General features: G+C 38.3%; 1 protein-coding gene across 1 annotated transcript in view; it reads left to right on the plus strand.

Annotated features, from left to right (window-relative positions):
• Window positions 1–17,344, plus strand: part of LOC126212949 (cation-dependent mannose-6-phosphate receptor-like) — a 125,522-nt gene that overhangs the window by 21,402 nt on the left and 86,776 nt on the right. Inside the window, exon 2 of the mRNA XM_049940467.1 lies at window positions 8,168–8,276. Coding sequence (XP_049796424.1) covers window positions 8,172–8,276 — 105 coding nt within the window. The 5' untranslated portion in view covers window positions 8,168–8,171. The remainder of the gene's footprint in view (window positions 1–8,167; window positions 8,277–17,344) is intronic.

A 17,344-nucleotide genomic window follows, 5' to 3' on the forward strand; every position in this document is an offset into this window, starting at 1 on the left:
AATTCTTATATAAGCAACATAAACAGTGTTATCAGGAAACAGTGCGACAAACTTGGCACAATATTCGTTGACCCAACAAATTTTTAAGTGACAAATGCTTGGGAAATGATGGCGTGCATTTGAACAGACTAGGCTCAACGAATTTCAGTAAAATGGTTACAGACATCTGTAAAATCATTAAGAACGAGGGAAACTGATACCACGTGGAGGGGGTGAAAATTCAAAAGTGAAAATTGAAAATAAAAAATATCTTCCAGGAAGAAATTCCAATATAAATATAAGTACTAATGATAGTAAGTTTCAGAACTTGTGTTTAACTCCAAACCTGACGGTACTTCATCAAAATGTACAATCGTTATCCAACAAAGTAAATGAATTTCAAATTTTGTTAGAAAACACCTCTGTATTATGTTTCACTGAACATTGGCTTGACAAAGAAAAACTTCATATGCTATGCATTCCAAATTTTTTATTGGGTAGATATTTTTGTCAGAAATTGTGTAAACATTGTGGTAGTTGCATTTATGTTAAAAATAGCATAAATTTTAAATGTATGCCGTAAGTAGAAAAATTATCCATAGAGAAAGATATTGAGGTAAATGGAATTGAAATCACGGACAAAAAAATTGCTATAATTTGTCTATACAGGGCGCCAACTGCCAATATTAACATCATGTTAAAGAACCTTGAAAATATCTTACACAAGACTACACAAAAAAATAGAAAACTAATTATATGTGGGGATTTCAACATTGACTTTGCAAGTGAGTCCAATTAAAAAACTGCTTTACTGAACCTCTTAGCAACTTTCAATTTAAAGGCTACTATAGAAACGCCAACACACATCACAAAAGCCTCAGCCACAATCCTTGATCAAATATTTACAAATGTGCCCTTGAAACATACAACACAAACCCACTATACAGGCTCTGGGGGCCACACAGCCCAAGAAATTAGTATAAAATTAGGAAAACTGTTTAGTTCAACTGACTGTCTAACTACTACATCTAGGAAGTATGATGACCAGAATATACAACATTTCCTTAACTATCTGTGTAAAGAAACTTGAGAAGACATCTATGAATGTAGAAGTACAAATGATTAAGTTCAACAAATTCCTAAATAGTTTTAGCTATTATTTTGAACTTTGCGTTCCACTCCATAAAAAGACAGTCACAAAAATTGATCTGAAAATAAAATGGGTCACAACAGGGATACAAATATCTGTGAAGAAAAAGAGGTTACTTCATGAAATATCTAGACAGCACACCACATCCCCAGAATTTGATTCCTATTTCAAGAATTACAAAAGGATTTTAACTAAATCATAAAAGAAGCAAAACGAATGGCAAATAGTTCCTTCATAGCAAATGCACAAAATAAAATGAAAGCTATATGGGGCATTGTAAGGCATGAAACAGGAGTAAAACAGAGAGAATACCATAATATCAAACTGAACGAAAACACTTCTGTAATATCTGATCCCCAGCAGATCGCAAAAAATTTTAACTCATATTTCTCTGAGGCAGCTGAGATACTGGTGAAGCAAAACTTTCAATATGCTGTCACTGCAAATCAGATTAAAATTATCCCTAGTAACAAGTCTCTTTTCCTATACCCAACAGATGAACAGGAAATGCTAAAAACAATAGGGGAGCTAAAATCAAAATTTTCCTCTGGCACTGACAACATACCAGACCATATCATTAAAAAATGCGCACCCTTAGTAGTTAGGCCCATGGTAGACATATGCAATAGTTCACTTTCGCAGGGAATCTTCCAAGAAAGGTTAAAAATATCTAAAGTGAAACCATTGTACAAAAAGGGTGAAAAAAAAGATATAACAAATTATAGGCCAGTCTTTCTACTATCTGTTTTTTTCTAAAATAATTGAAAAAATCTTTTATAAAAGACTCGTAGATTTCATTGGAAAAAATAAACTTTTCTCAGCTACACAGCATGGTTTCTGAAAATGTAAATCCACTGAGACAGCTATTACCAATTTCTTAAATGAAGCTTTAAATGCATTAGATAAAAAAGAACACATAGCAGCAATATTCCTAGATCTTTCAAAAGCATTTGACATCATTAACCATGGTCTGTTGCTTAGAAAGCTAGAAAATGTTGGTGTCAGAGGCCCAGCCTATGAGTGGTTAAAGTCATATCTACAAAACAGACACCAAATAGTTGAAGTCTTGTACAAAGAAGGAAAAAATTTAACTTCCTATCAATCAGAAAAACAGTGTGTTAAATACGGTGTGCCGCAAGGTTCCGTACTAGGACCAATCTTGTTCTTGCTGTTTGTAAATGACCTGGAACCATCCAGCCCTAACTATAAGTACATTAAATATGCCGATGATACACATATACTTATCAAAGGAAAGACCCCAGAAGAGCTCCAAAATGAAATAAAAAAGAGCGCTTCACATGTATCAGAATGGTTTGCAATGAACAACTTAATAATAAACACACGTAAAACAAACACTATGCATCTACACACAGTGCAGAATAAACAGCCTTTAACTGCAACCATAGAACTGTTAGGCAAAAGACTTGAAATTGTAAATAGCACCCAATTTTTGGGAGTTTGGATCCAAGATGACCTAAGATGACAGAAACACACACAACACGTATGTAGTAAATTAAATACCATTTGTTTTAGTATAAAAATTCTTGATGGATGCACATCAATGCAAGCCATAAAAAATGTGTACTATGCCCAAGCAGAACCTCTTCTCAAATATGGTTTAACTTGCTGGGGAAATTCACCACCCAGCAAAAGCTGTTTTATTGCACAAAAAAGAATTATAAGAGTCATGGAAGGCTCAGCACCTCGATCTTCATGCAAATCCTCATTTAAAAAGCTTCATATTCTTCCATTACCATGCCTATATATCATAGAAACAATAATGTTCATAAGGAAAACCGTAGATGAAAATAGCAAGATTGCTCCAAAAAACCAAAATATCCATTCATACAACACAAGGAATAATCAAGATTTACATATGCAGTTTTCACATACAACGCTAAAACAAAAAGTACCCTTGCAAGCAGGGAAAAAACTGTATAATAAACTACCTAAAAAAATTAAGGCAATAACTGGCATGCATAAATTCAAAACTGCAGTGAATGACTGCTTGCTACAGAATTGCTACTATAGTGTTGATGAATTTATATCTAGCTACAATGTAAATATGTGAAGAATTTAAATAGTTTATACAATTAAGCCCAAAATAAGAAATGTGTACATGTAGATTTATCTGTGTATTATATGTGGTCTATTACATATATGAGTGTGTCTGTGTTATCAAGGCCGAAAGTATGAAATGTGTGCATGTAAAACTTTTGTGTATTTGTGAAATGTTATTCCCATATTTTAGATTTATACTGTTATATATTGAAAACCATACAACAGTATTTCTGTTAAACTTCATTGCAAATTATTTGACTTGTCCTGTATCATTTTGTACCCCTGTACAGGTATGATTCACAGGACCAATAAATATACAATACAATACAATACAAGAATTTGCATATTTCTTTAACTAAGAATAAAAGGGCAATCTGTGGTTGTATCATTTTTAGATTTAGAGAAAGCTTTCGACAGGGTTGACTGGAACACACCTTTTGAAATTCTGAAGGTATCAGGGATAAAATACAGGGGGCAAAATATTATCTACAGCTTGATCAGAAACCAGACTGTTGTTATAGGAGTTGAAGGACGTGGAAGGGAAGCAGTCGTTGATAAGGGAGTGAGGGGGTGTCATAAAGTATCCCTGGTGTTATTCAGTCTGTATGTTCGGCAAGCAGCAAGGGAAACCGAGAAGAGATCTGAAAAATGAATTAAAGTTCAGAGACAATAAATAATATCTTGAAGGTTTGCTGATGACATTGTAGTTCTTTCAAAGATGGTAAAGAATTTGTAAGATCAGTTGTATGGAATGGATTGTAACTTGTGAAGAGGTTATTAGATAAATATCAATAAAAGTAAAACAAGGATAATTGAGTGTAGAGACATGTGATGGTTTAGGAATTAGATTAGGAACTGAGATGTTAACAGTAGTTGATGAGTTGAATCTTTGGTCGGCAGGACAACTGATGATGGCCAAAGTAGAGCTAGGGTATAAAATGCAGAGTGGCAGAAGCAAGAAAAGCTTTTCTGAAAAAAAGATATATTAGGTTGGTGCATAAGTTTCACAGCATTTTTGGTTTGCTTGTTGGTGTTGTGGTTGCTATGTGCTTATTTATCCATTGTTATTTTTTATTTGTAGTTCACTTGTGTCATTTGAGTTCACATATTGTTATTTTGAGATAGTGAGTGCAGCTGTGGATGCTAGAAAATGGAGTGACAAGTGGAGAAATTGAATTATTTATGACATATTCGTCTGAGTTCTTCAGAAGTGTGCTGGAGCCTGAGCAGCCAGAAATATTTGTGCAATGTGTGCAGATAATGTCATTTGACAGGGCACGACAAGAATTCAGTATCCATTGCATCCAAATGAGGCCACCAATACTCTCTTATCGTCGTACAGTATCAATCTCCACTGACTATCACAGCTTGCCGTGTCTCGTGTTCGAAAAAGTAAGGGCCAGCGGCACTGTCTGACCAAAAGCCATACCAAACTGTTGATCGTTGCAGAAGCATTTCCCTTTCTTGGATCGTGCAAGGATTTTCTGGCAGTTCTGCTTATTCTCAAAACCATTTAAGTGCAAGTGTGCGTCATCACTAAAGACAATTTTGTTTGCAAAGCTGCCGTCCTCTCAGAACCCAGTCAACAAACTGTCGTCTCTTGTGGTGATCCGTTGCTTTTGGCTGCTGCATCGACTGAATTTTATAGGAGTGGTAATCGAGGTCATAGTGGAGAATAAGTTAAGTGCAATAGTTCGAAATTGATTTCGTGGGGCCAACAGCCACACTGTCACAAACTACCACAATGTTCTCCTCACTTCGACCAGAACGACAATGCCGAGGACTTTTCTGGTTTATTGTTGAACCCATCTCAAAGAACTTTTTTGCAAGTCTGCAAACCTTATTACGTGCTAGAGTCGTGCAAAGTCATCTGAAAGTTGCTGTATTACTTTCTCCTATATGATAAAACATTTTCACGATTAGCACACATTGCGCACACGTGAACTGCTCTGTGGTGAGACACGAAATGCGAGAAATTCAAACTGAGGCAACAATTGGAATGTTCCTGGAAATAGAAACAAATCAAAACAATGTCACCAACTGACAAACAAAAATTTACCAGCCGTTCTAAAACCGAGGCTCTTTTTGAACCACCTGTTATAAGTTTGTGTTAGGGAGACCCTTGTGAAGTATTTGTCTGGAATGTAGCCTTCTGTGGCAGTGAAATGTGGACAATAAGCATTTCAGGCAAGAAGGGAATAGAAGCTTTTGAAATGTTGTGCTACAGAAGAACGCTGAAGATCTGATAGGTAGGTTGAGCAGCTAAGGGGTAGGTAGCAAACTGAATTCGGTAAAAATAAAGAATATTGAAACTGAGTGAGGAAAGAAATGATTGTTTATGTATGTTCTGTCTTAGACTACAGATACATATAGACCAATTACACACCTGGTGCTGCCATATAGAGGTATGAAATCAATGCCTCAGTCATGTGATGCGTGGAATAAAACCCAGTATAACCGCTGTCATTACACTTTACAGAAGACTGTTGAAAATTAGGTATACTGATAAGGTAAGGAATGAGGAGGCTCTTCATGGAATCAGTGAAGAAAAGAACGCATGGAAAATACTGAGAAGAAGAGGGGAGGATTAGAGAACATGTTTTAAGACATCACAGAATAACATCCACAGTACTAGAGGGAACCGTAGAGAGCAAACACTGTAGAGGAAGGCAGAGATTGGAATACACTCAGGAAATGATTGAGGAAGTAGGTTGCAAGCATTACTCTGAGATCAAGAGCTTGTCGCAGGAGAGGAATTTGTGGTGGGTCACGTCAACACAGCCAGCAGACTGATGACTCAAAAAAACAATTAGAGACTGGTTTTCTCAAAAGTGTCCCCTAGCTGAATGGTCAGTGAAAATGGCTGCCATACAGAGAAACCAGTTCTTTTTTTTTTTTTAGTTGGGTGATTGGTATAGGATGCACTGAGACACGTGATGCAATCTGAGGAGCTACATGATTTAGGAGTTGCTGCTCTGGTCACAGAAACAGATAGTAGCCAGGAGAGTGGTGTGCTGACACACACACACACACACACACACACACACACACACACACACACACACACACACACTTCAACACCGCATCCACTTTACACCACAAAGCATAAGATGACACGACAGCTGGTCGATATCCAAAGAGCTTGTTTCTTTCACAATAATGGTTGCACCAAACTCTTTGAAGTTCTGAAAGTACCAGGCAAAAATAAGGGGAACGGAACGTTATTGGCAACTTGTACCGAGACTGGATGGCAGTTACAAGAGTTGAAGGACGTGAAAGAGAGGGAGTCATTGAAAAGGCAGTGAGGCAGGGTTGTTATCTGTGCCCGATGATGTTCAGTTTGTACACTGAACGAGTAGCAAATGAAACTGAGCAAAAATTTGAAAAGGTAATTAAAATTCAGGAAGAAGGAATAAAAGCTTCGTGGTTTGCAGATGACACTGTAATTTCACAAGAGGTGGCAATGGACTTACAAAATAAGTTGAAATGAATATGTAATACCTTGTAGAGAAATTATAGGATACACATCAACAAAACTAAAACAAGGGTAATAGAATCTTATTGAAATAAATGAGGTGATACTGAGGAAATTAGGTTAGGAAATTAGAGACTAAAAGTAGTAGATGAGTTTTGCTATTAGAGCAGCAAAATAACTGATGATGGCCAAAATAGAGAGGATGAATAATGTGGACTGGCTATAGCAAGAAAGTCATCTCTGAAAGAAGAATAAATGGATAAAATAAAAGAAATTTAAGCGCATTAACTGACTGTTCCATTGGTTCCTGCCGGAACATTTCATACCTCGAGAGAAAAAAATTAAAATGAAATGATGTAATATTCAACAATAGCTAATTTTTTACAAACTGGTATTTGGTTGTTAAGCAGTTGTCAGCTACAAAGGTAGGAAGTCTTTTCTGAAGGTATTTGTGTGGAGTGTAGCTTTATATGGAAGAGAAATGTAGAAAAATAAACAGTTCAGACAAGAAGAGAACAAAGAATGCTGAAGATTAGAGGGGTAGATTTAAAAACTAATGAGGGGATGTTGTTGTTGTGGTCTTCAGTCCTGAGACTGGTTTGATGCAGCTCTCCATGCTACTCTATCCTGTGCAAGCTTCTTCATCTCCCAGTACTTACTGCAACCTACATCCTTCTGAATCTGCTTAGTGTATTCATCTCTTGGTCTCCCTCTACGATTTTTACGCTCCAAGCTGCCCTCCAATGCTAAATTTGTGATTCCTTGATGCCTCAAAACATGTCCTACCAACCAATCCCTTCTTCTAGTCAAGTTGTGCCACAAACTTCTCTTCTCCCCAATCCTATTCAGTACCTCCTCATTAGTTACGTGATCTACCCACCTTATCTTCAGCATTCTTCTGTAGCACCACATTTCGAAAGCTTCTATTCTCTTCTTGTCCAAACTAGTTATCGTCCATGTTTCACTTCCATACATGGGGATACTGATCTGAATTGCAGAGAAACAAAATTTATCCCACAGCTTACCTAAAAGAAGGGACTGGTTGACAGGATACATCTTGAGGCATCAAGGAATCATCAGTTTGTTAATGGTGGGAAGTTTGGGGCACTGAAAATCGTAGCGGAAGGCAAAGAGATGAATACAGTAAGCAGATTCAGAAGGATGTAGGTTGCGGGAGTTATCCAGAGATGAAGAGGCTTGCAGAGGACAGGGTAGCCTGGAGAGCTGCATCAAACCAGTCTCTCGGCTTAAGACCACAATAACATCATCTCTAGAAATTTTTATGAATATCATGAAAGCATCCTATAGGTGTAGGCCACCTGATATTTCAGACTACGGACAGAAGACTGGGAAAGTGGACAGGCCAAGGCCAACTGAGGTAATAGCAAAAAGTTATCGTCCCTTCCTTTTCATGTAATTTCTTATATTCCGTGCACACACATTCCTTTGCCAACTTAGTGTTGAATGTCGTCATGAACAGAGGTGCTCTATACATGTTTCAGGTTCATGGTGGCAGTGGAGACGAATGTGACACTCTTTTTCCATCCCTGCTCTGACCTGAAACTTGGCCCAGACTATGGGGCTGGCAACGATTGTTTCTGCGGCACTTCAGTAAGTTCTGACACTTTTTTGTGGGTCACACAGTATTATTATTATTATTATTATTATTATTATTATTATTAACAAATTTATCCAATAAATGGAAAACATTAAGCAAATAACTCAGTCAACTTTTCTTTGCGTTCTTGTTGTTGTGGGTTGTTCCATATCAACTGAACCTTGGCATGCAACCCACCGCCTGGATGAAATTTGGTACACACAATTTGTTTACATATACAGTGACCGGTTTGAAATTTCAGGGTTGTATCTTGAGCCATTATAGAGGTAGAGCTAAAAAAATTCATCCACGGCTGTCACAGATTCAGTAAGTGATTTTAAATTTATTTAATTTATCCTAAAATTGAAGTTGGAAGGATTTGAAATTTTCCATACATCTGTAAAATTTTCTGCAAAATTCAAATATTGTATCAGATTTGTTGTAATCATATTATGAAGGGTCATTCGAGCCTTAAAAATAGAGATATTTCTTTTAAATGTTCACAACGTACATTACAAATTATTGGGTACAGACGGTAGTTACAGTGCCTCAGTATTATGGCTAGTATCATTGGAAATAGAAGGAAATTTCCTTTGAAACAGACTTTAAAAAAACTTTGGGGAAATGACAACTACGTCTGTGATAGAACTAAACGCGAGAAATTAAAAAAAATAACACTTCATCACAGAAAACATTCCTAATTTCCCTCCCCTGACCTGGTGTGACCACTGGCAATGTGTCTTTCAGAATGGCTGCCATGAGAAGTTGTAGCTAATTTGATTAGTGCACAGTCTGAACATTACATTTTAATTACATTGGTCAATTACAACAGAATATTTATAAAGCAGCATAATTAATTTACTCTTGTTCATTTAACAGGAAAAATACACTCCTGTTGTAAAAAATTAACTCACATGGAGGAGTATGGCAAATAGACCTGTAGATTGCACAAGTTACCCACCATACAGCACTGGTACTTTCCTGGAAGCAGACTACCATAAGGCTTACTAGGCACCTGTTGTAAGCAACATTGCAGCTACCACATTCACTGATGTACAGAAAAAAACTGCTGCTTTGGCAAAAAGGAATTCAGCAACATGGTGATTTAAGTAATGTTTGCAATCACCTTAAAACTGAGTACCTAGATTGGTTTCAAAGTTATGCACATGTGCATTGTTACGATCCATTTAAAACGCACAAAAAACAATAAAGCATGAAACTTTCCTGGCAGATTAAAATTGTGTGCCGCACTGAGACTCGAACTCGGGACCTTTGCCTTTCATGGGCAAGTGCTGTACCATCTGAGCTACCCAAGCACAACTCACACCCCGTTCTCACAGCATTACTGGCAAAAGTAAAGCTGTAAGGAGGGGGCGTGAGTCCTGCCTTGGTAGCTCAGACAGTAGAGCACTTGTCCACGAAAGGCAAAGGTCCCGAGATTGAGTCTCGGTCCAGCACACAGTTTTAATCTGCTAGGAAAGTTTCATAACAGCGCACACTCTGCTGCAGAGTGAAAATCTCATTAAGGAAACATTCCCCAGGCTGTGGCTAAGCCATGTCTCTGCAATATCCTTTCTTCCAGGAGTGCTAGTTCTGCAAGGTTCGCAGGAGAGCTTCTGTGAAGTTTGGAAGGTAGGAGACGTACTGGAGGAAGTAAAGCTGTGAGGACAGGGCGTGAGTCGTGCTTGGGCAGCTCAGATGGTGGAGCACTTGCCTGCGAAAGACAAAGGTCCCAAGATTGAGTCTCGGTCCGGCACACAGTTTTAATCTGCCAGGAAAGTTTCATAACAGTGCACACTCCGCTGCAGAGTGAAAATCTCATTCTGGCAATTAAGCATGATTTGTGAGTTGTTTCACTTGATCTTTCTAAGCAGTTCCTTGAGGTATTACATGTTAGGCTCACTGTTATTCCAGGGTAGTAGTTGAGTTCAACATGCCGTAAGCAAATCTTAAGTGAAATTTCAGGTGCAGACTAAAAGATGGCAAACAAAGGCACCAGTCAGGAAAGTAACAGTGAAGAAAAGAATACATCCAATGAAGACTGGGCAGAAGGAAAAGCAGCAGAGGATGCAAAGAATTGTATAAACTGACTAAAAGTTTAACAGATATAGATGGTTCACTGATGAAAGTGCATACTCGGAACTTCACACCAAAAAGTAAGTTATGAGAAATGTAAAATAAAGGCAGCTAAGCAAACTCTATGAAAGAAAGTGGCTTATGTGCTTCATGTTCAAGAAGAAGAATTACACAAAGACAGTAGTTCTGAATGTGAAAGTATAGCAAATAGACACGAGGAAAAGCAAAAGACTGTGATGTAAATAGACTGGTTGAATTAATGGGGGGGAGGGGGGGGGGGGGTAAAGGCTGTAAATAAGTGAGAAAAGATTCGTGTTCTTATCTTTCCTCCTCCATCATGGACAAGAGCAAAAATTCAAAGAACTTTTCGTGTATCACAAAGAGTGGTACATGAGGCTAGGGACATTCGTAATACAAAAGGAATCTGTTCAGCAAGAGAAAAAATTCAAAGAACTTTTGGTGTATTGCAAAGAGTGGTATGTGAAGCTAGGGACGTTCATAATACAAAAAGAATCTGGTCACTGCCGGACCAAAGCAAGGAAAAAAGTTACCTGATGAAACTGTATTACTTGTAAGGAATTTTTATAAAGGTGATGAGTACAGTCGATTGATGCTTAGCAACATTTAATACTTTGTAATTTAGAGGAGTTGTATACATGCACCATTTAAGCAAATTCGTCCTAACATTAAACTAGGATTTTCAAAATTTTCTCAAATGCATTCTAAATGGTGTGTATTTGCTGGTTCATCAGGAATGCATGTTATTTGTCCATGCACCATATACCAAAATGTAGACTTGCTTTTGTGAGGCATAAATTTAAATATGAAGAATGATCTAAATTCTTTGACAGATAAAATTGTTTGTAGTAAAGAAAACAGGGATTGCATGGTAATTAAGAATTTGTGATAAACACATTCAACAGATTACATGAAAACAAAATTTCAACTTGAGGAAGACGATGAAATAAATTACCGGCAGTGGTATCATATGACAGATTGGATTAGATTAGATTAGATTAGTACTTGTTCCATAGATCATGAATACAACACTTCGTAATGATGTGGAACGTGTTAGGTTAATAAAAGATGTCTGTACAAGATACGGCTATCTGTCACACTTTTGATGCTATTAGGTAAGTGACCAAAGGGTCATTCCATATCAAATCACCCAATAAAAAATAAATTTTACACCCACCTCCTTAGATTTCATGAAATTTGGCTCAAATGGTTCCAAGAAGACAAAAACTTATTTTCGGTGTCTAAGTCACTTGGTACTTTGTATTTTTAAAATATAATTAATATTATTTTAAAAATTAGATAACTATTAAACAGGTTAAAAAGCCAGCATAATTTTTCTTTTATCTAATAGCCTATACAAATAAGAGTATTTTAAAACAAATTTGAGCTTTCTATCAGGTCTGAGACTCTAGATATTGCAGTTTTTGTAAAACTAAACATCCGTTAGCTTAAAAAAAAAACTTGTTAATTTTTTTCATTTGGAAGATTTTAATATATCTTTATTGTAATTTTTTTAACATTTAGATATAATACACAAACTTATTCCAAAATTTCATACTGATATCATGAGTATTCTTTAACATACAATTTTTTTTTAGTTGTGAGGACACGTTTAAGTTAAGATTTCCGACTGCTGAAACAACACCAAATCTAAAAACTTCAAAAATTTATAAAAAAAAAACTATAAGAGATAGAGCAAAAAAATTTTATAAGTGCTTTCAGGATGATAAAAGAAGTAATTGTACCAAGTTTCAACAAAATCTGACATGGTTGGTGTCAAGGTCTGGGTGACTTGACATGGAATGACCCCAAAGACTTTTGTGGCAGCATAATTTACCCCCTTCTGAGCCAAAGTTAGATTTAACCTTGAGTAGTGAAGATCATCCTTTCTCCTAGTGTTGTAGCCATGCACACTGCTATTACTTTTGAATTTGTTCGGATTGTTAATAACAAATTTCATAAGTGAATATATATATTGTGAGGCTACAGTGAAGATCTCTAGCTCTTTAAATAAGTGTCTGCAGGATGATCTTGGATGAGCTCCAGCAATTATTCTGATTACACGCTTTTGTGCAATGAACACTCTTTTACTCAGTGATGAGTTACCCCAGAATATGATGCCATACGAAAGCAGAGAATGAAAATTGGCGTGGTAAGCTAATTTACTCAGATGTATATCGCCAAAATTTGCAATGACCCTAATAGCATAAGTAGCTGAACTCAAATGTTTCAGCAGATCCTCAGTGTGTTTTTTCCAGTTGAACCCCTCATCAATGCATACACCTAGAAATTTTGAATATTCTACCTTAGCTACCAATTTCTGATCGAAGTCTATATTTATTAATGGTGTCATTCCATTTACTGTGTGGAACTGTATATACTGTGTTTTGTCAAAGTTTAATGAGAGCCCTTTTGCAGAAAACCACTTAATGATTTTCTGAAAAACATCGTTTACAATTTCACCAGTTAATTCTTGTCTTTTGGGTGTGATAGCTATACTTGTATCATTGGCAGAAAGTACCAGCTTTGCATCATTGTGAATATAGAATGGCAAGTCATTAATATATATTAAGAACAGCAGAGGACCCAAGACCGAACCTTGCGGCACCCCATTCATGATTGTTCCTCAGTTTGAGAAATCACCAGTTTTTTTGCATATTATGTGAACTGTTTGTTTCAACTTTCTGCACTCTTCCAGTTAGGTATGATTTAAACCATTTGAGCGCTGTCCCATTCATACCACAGTACTTGAGCTTATCTAGAAGTATTCCATGATTTACACAATCAAAAGCCTTTGATAGATCACAAAAAATTCCAACGGATGACTTCGGGTTACTCAGAGCATTTAATATTTCATAAGTGAAAGTATATATAGCGTTTTCCGTTGAAAAACCCTTCTGGAAACCAAACTGACATTTTGTTAAAACTTTATTTTTGCAAAGGTGTGGAGCTACCCTACAATACATTACTTTTTCAAGAATTTTGGATAAGGCAGTATGAAGAGAGACTGGGTGGTAGTTGTTGACATCAGACGTATCCCCTTTTTTATGCAGTGGCTTAACAATGGCATACTTCAGTCTATCTGGGAAAATACCCTGCTTCAGAGAGCTATAACATATGTTGCTAAGAATCCCACTTATTTCTTGGGAACAAGTTTTTATTATCCTGCTGGGCTTACTGATATGACCCTATCATTAAATGAATTTACTGATAGGTTGGTAACTAAACTAGAAACTTTAACTCCACACAGTTATTCTGTAAACAAAAAATTCAAGCTGCATATTTGAAAGAGAGAAAATAATTTAAATGAAAATGAGGCATTAATACTAATGGATTTTGCTGAAAATTATGGTTTTGTACTACAAGATGCAGCACAAAGTTACTATTGGACACATTTGTTGTGCACTATACATCCTGCTGTTCTGTACTACAAAAATCCTGGCACTGAGGAATCATGCCATTTATCATTATGTTACGTGCCTGAAGATTTAGATGATAATGTTGATTTGTCTATAATATCCAGTCAAAAAGCTTAGAGCCGATTAAGTACCACTGTCCTGCTGTTAACAAAATATGGTATTATACAGATAGGTGCAGCACTCAATATAAAAATTGCAAAAGTTTCTTTAACGAGGTTAGGTTATGCCCTAAGACAGGCTGTTCTAACCAAGCTCCAGGGAGCTGGAGCACTATGGAGTGCTCCCTGCGGCAGCTCGGAGCCCGTGTGGAGGGGGAAAGCGAACTCACTGCCCCCTGGCCGCATGCAGCCGCAACTGACGCGATAATCCGTGTTCAATGACAGCTATGACTATCCGCGGGAGCCCTGTACCTCTATTGGAGGATATCTTTCTATTGATTGAGAGGGATGGTCGTCCGCAGTGTCTTGTATGTCATAAAGTATTTAATTCTGCGAAGAGGTACAATATACGACGACATTATGCAAGTCTTCACGCAGCGCACTACCATCAGGTAGAAGGTGTTGCACGCAGAGAACTGGTAGCCAGGCTTAAGAATGACATACCAGGAGACGTAAGTTTAAAAACGGTTTCGTAGTACGGAGGGTATCAAAACATGCAACATAGTTCATGTACTGTAATGCGTTTATAATTTTCAGGTGAATGAGAGCAGAGAAAAGGCTACTGCACCTGCAATTTGAGCAAGCTACAGGGTCGTTCACATCATTGCGATGAGTGGCAAGCCGTTTTCGGTGGGACCACTCCTAAAATCGTGCACGGTAGCAGTTACAGAATGTTTGTTTCCAAGGGAAGTGCAGGTAATTGAAGGGGAATGTTTGTTTCAAAGGGAGGTGCAGGTAATTGAAGGGGTTTGCCTGTTGAAGCAAACAGTGTCTCGTCGAATCCTGGACATGGCAGCGGATTTAGAGACACAGCTTAGGAAAAAGGCGGAGAGCTTTGTTGCATTTTCGCTAGTGCTTGACGAAAGCACCGACATATCGGACTGTGCTCAGCTTGCAGTCTTTGTGCGTGGTGTCGACATGGAGTTGCAAGTAACTGAAGAACTCTTGGATGTGGTACCACTCGATTACACCGCAACAGGACATGACATTATTGAAGCTGTTTGTGAATCAGTGGACAATATGAATTTGCCGTGGGATAAGCTCCATTCTGTAGCGACAGACAGTGCACCACAAATGATTGGGTGTCACCAAGGTTTTGCTTCTCGTTTGAAAAATAGACTCGGGGACGAATTTGGGAAAGACATTTTGACTCTTCATTGTTTTATTCACCAAGAGGGACTGTGTGCTGAAACAGTAGAGCTAGGTGGCGTAATGAAAGATGTCGTGAAGTGTGTGAATTTTGTGCGGCGTCACGGTACAAATCATCACCAATTCAAAGGATTCTTTAAATATATGGAAGTGGGGGTATGGGGATATACCTTACCACAGTACATTTCATTGGCTGAGTCAGGGAAAAGTTCTTGATGTTTTCTTTGTCATTCGTGAGGAAATATCCCTTTTTCTTGAAATGAAAGGGGAAGAAATGTGTTGTCTGAAAGATATGAAATGGATATCAGACCTGTCGTTCCTAGCTGACATAACTATGCATCTGATTAATTTAAATCTGTCATTGCATGCAAAGGGCAGCTAACCGTTGACATACACGACCAGATCAAAGCGTTCCTGGAAAAGTTATGTGTATTTGAGAGGCAGATGAGTAATGGACATTTAACGTTCTTCAATCGTCTTGCTTCTTTAAACCTGAAAGTACTACTTTCGGCAATTACCGAGCAAGGTTAAAGCAGCTCATCACGTCGTTTGAAACACGATTCCGAGACCTCGCTAGTTTGGAAATGGCTCTTAAAGTGTTCAGCACTCCTTTTTCAGTTTCCCCTGATGATTATCGATTTGCAAAATTCAACTTTGTTGAAAGAGAGGTACTACAACACGTCGGATTTGTCACAATGGTATCGTTCATTACAGCAGAAAACATTTCCCAAGCTTCGCAACAATGCCGCTCAGATTGTGTGCACGTTTGGATCTACGTATTGTTGTGAGCAGCTTTTCTCAGCAATGAAAAGAGTAGAAAGTAAGGAACGGTCGTTTTTTCAGGATGCAACAACGAAGGCCATCCTCTGCATTAACGCTGCGAACACTTTGACGCCTGATATTTCCGATCTTGTAATGAAAAGAAAATGTCAAGCTACAGAGGCCCAATAAATTTAATATGCAATTTCCTGTAAAACAGTTCTTTCTTATTTATTTCCCGAACATCATATTTCCTGGTGTAGCATGTCACCACATCTTAGCAGCTAAGAGTACGAGGTTGTCGATCTTGTAAGACACAGCTGGCTTGCCGCCTGCCTCAGCCAGCCATGCCACACGCTGGCGTGCCGGCCCTCTTGAATGGTCACAGCGAGCGACACGGCTCCCTGGAGCAGGGAGTGCTCCGCGGCGGACAAGCTGGAACAGCCTGCTCTAAGATACATACTATTTATTGCCTACACAAACCGGAATATACTTCATGGGAGTTTGTGATCACTACCTTGCACTCCTTCTTTGCAACAGACCATGAAAATGATCTTGTGATGATATTCAGGGGGGAGGGGATGGGGGCGTTAAACAGATGGGCACAAAGGCCAATTTATAGTGCCCATATAAGGAGCAAATTTCTGATCGTAAAAAGATGTTTGAGTTTTGCAGAGAGACATTTTCTAAAATCTATTTTTTTGTATTTACACTACTGACCATTAAAATTGCTACACCACGAAGATTACGTGCTGCAGATGCGAAATTTAACCAACAGAAAGAAGATGCTGTGATATGCAAATGATTAGCTTTTCAGAGCATTCACACAAGGTTGACGCTGGTGACGACACCTAGAACGTGCTGACATGAGGAAAGTTTCCAACCAATTTCTCATACACAAACAGCAGTTGACTGGCGTTGCCTGGTGAAATGTTGTTGTGATGCCTCGTGTAAGGAGGAGAAATGCGTACCATCACGTTTCCGACTTTGATAAAGGTCGGAATGTAACCTATTGCGATTGCGGTTTATCGTATCGCGACATTGCTGCTTGCGTTGGTCGAGACCCAATGACTGTTAGCAGAATATGGAATCGGTGGGTTCAGGAGGGTAATAGGCAACACCGTGCTGGATCCCAACGGCCTCGTATCACTAGCAGTCGAGATGACAGGCATCTTATCCACATGGCTGTAATGGATAGTGCAGCCACGTCTCGATCCCTGAGCCAACAGATGGGCACATTTGCAAGACAACAACCATCTGCACGAACAGTTCAACGATGTTTGCAGCAGCATGGACTATGAGCTCGGAGACCGTGGCTGCTGTTGCCCTTGGCGCTGCATAACAGACAGGGGCGCCTGCGATGGTCTACTCGACAACAAACCTGGGTGCACGAATGGCGAAACGTCATTTTTTCGGATGAATCGAGGTTCTGTTTACAGCATCATGATGGTCGCGTCCGTGGTTGGCGACATCGCAGTGAACGCACATTGGAAGCACGTATTC

This window comes from Schistocerca nitens, chromosome 11, assembly GCF_023898315.1.
Source record: "Schistocerca nitens isolate TAMUIC-IGC-003100 chromosome 11, iqSchNite1.1, whole genome shotgun sequence".
NCBI lineage: Eukaryota > Metazoa > Arthropoda > Insecta > Orthoptera > Acrididae > Schistocerca > Schistocerca nitens.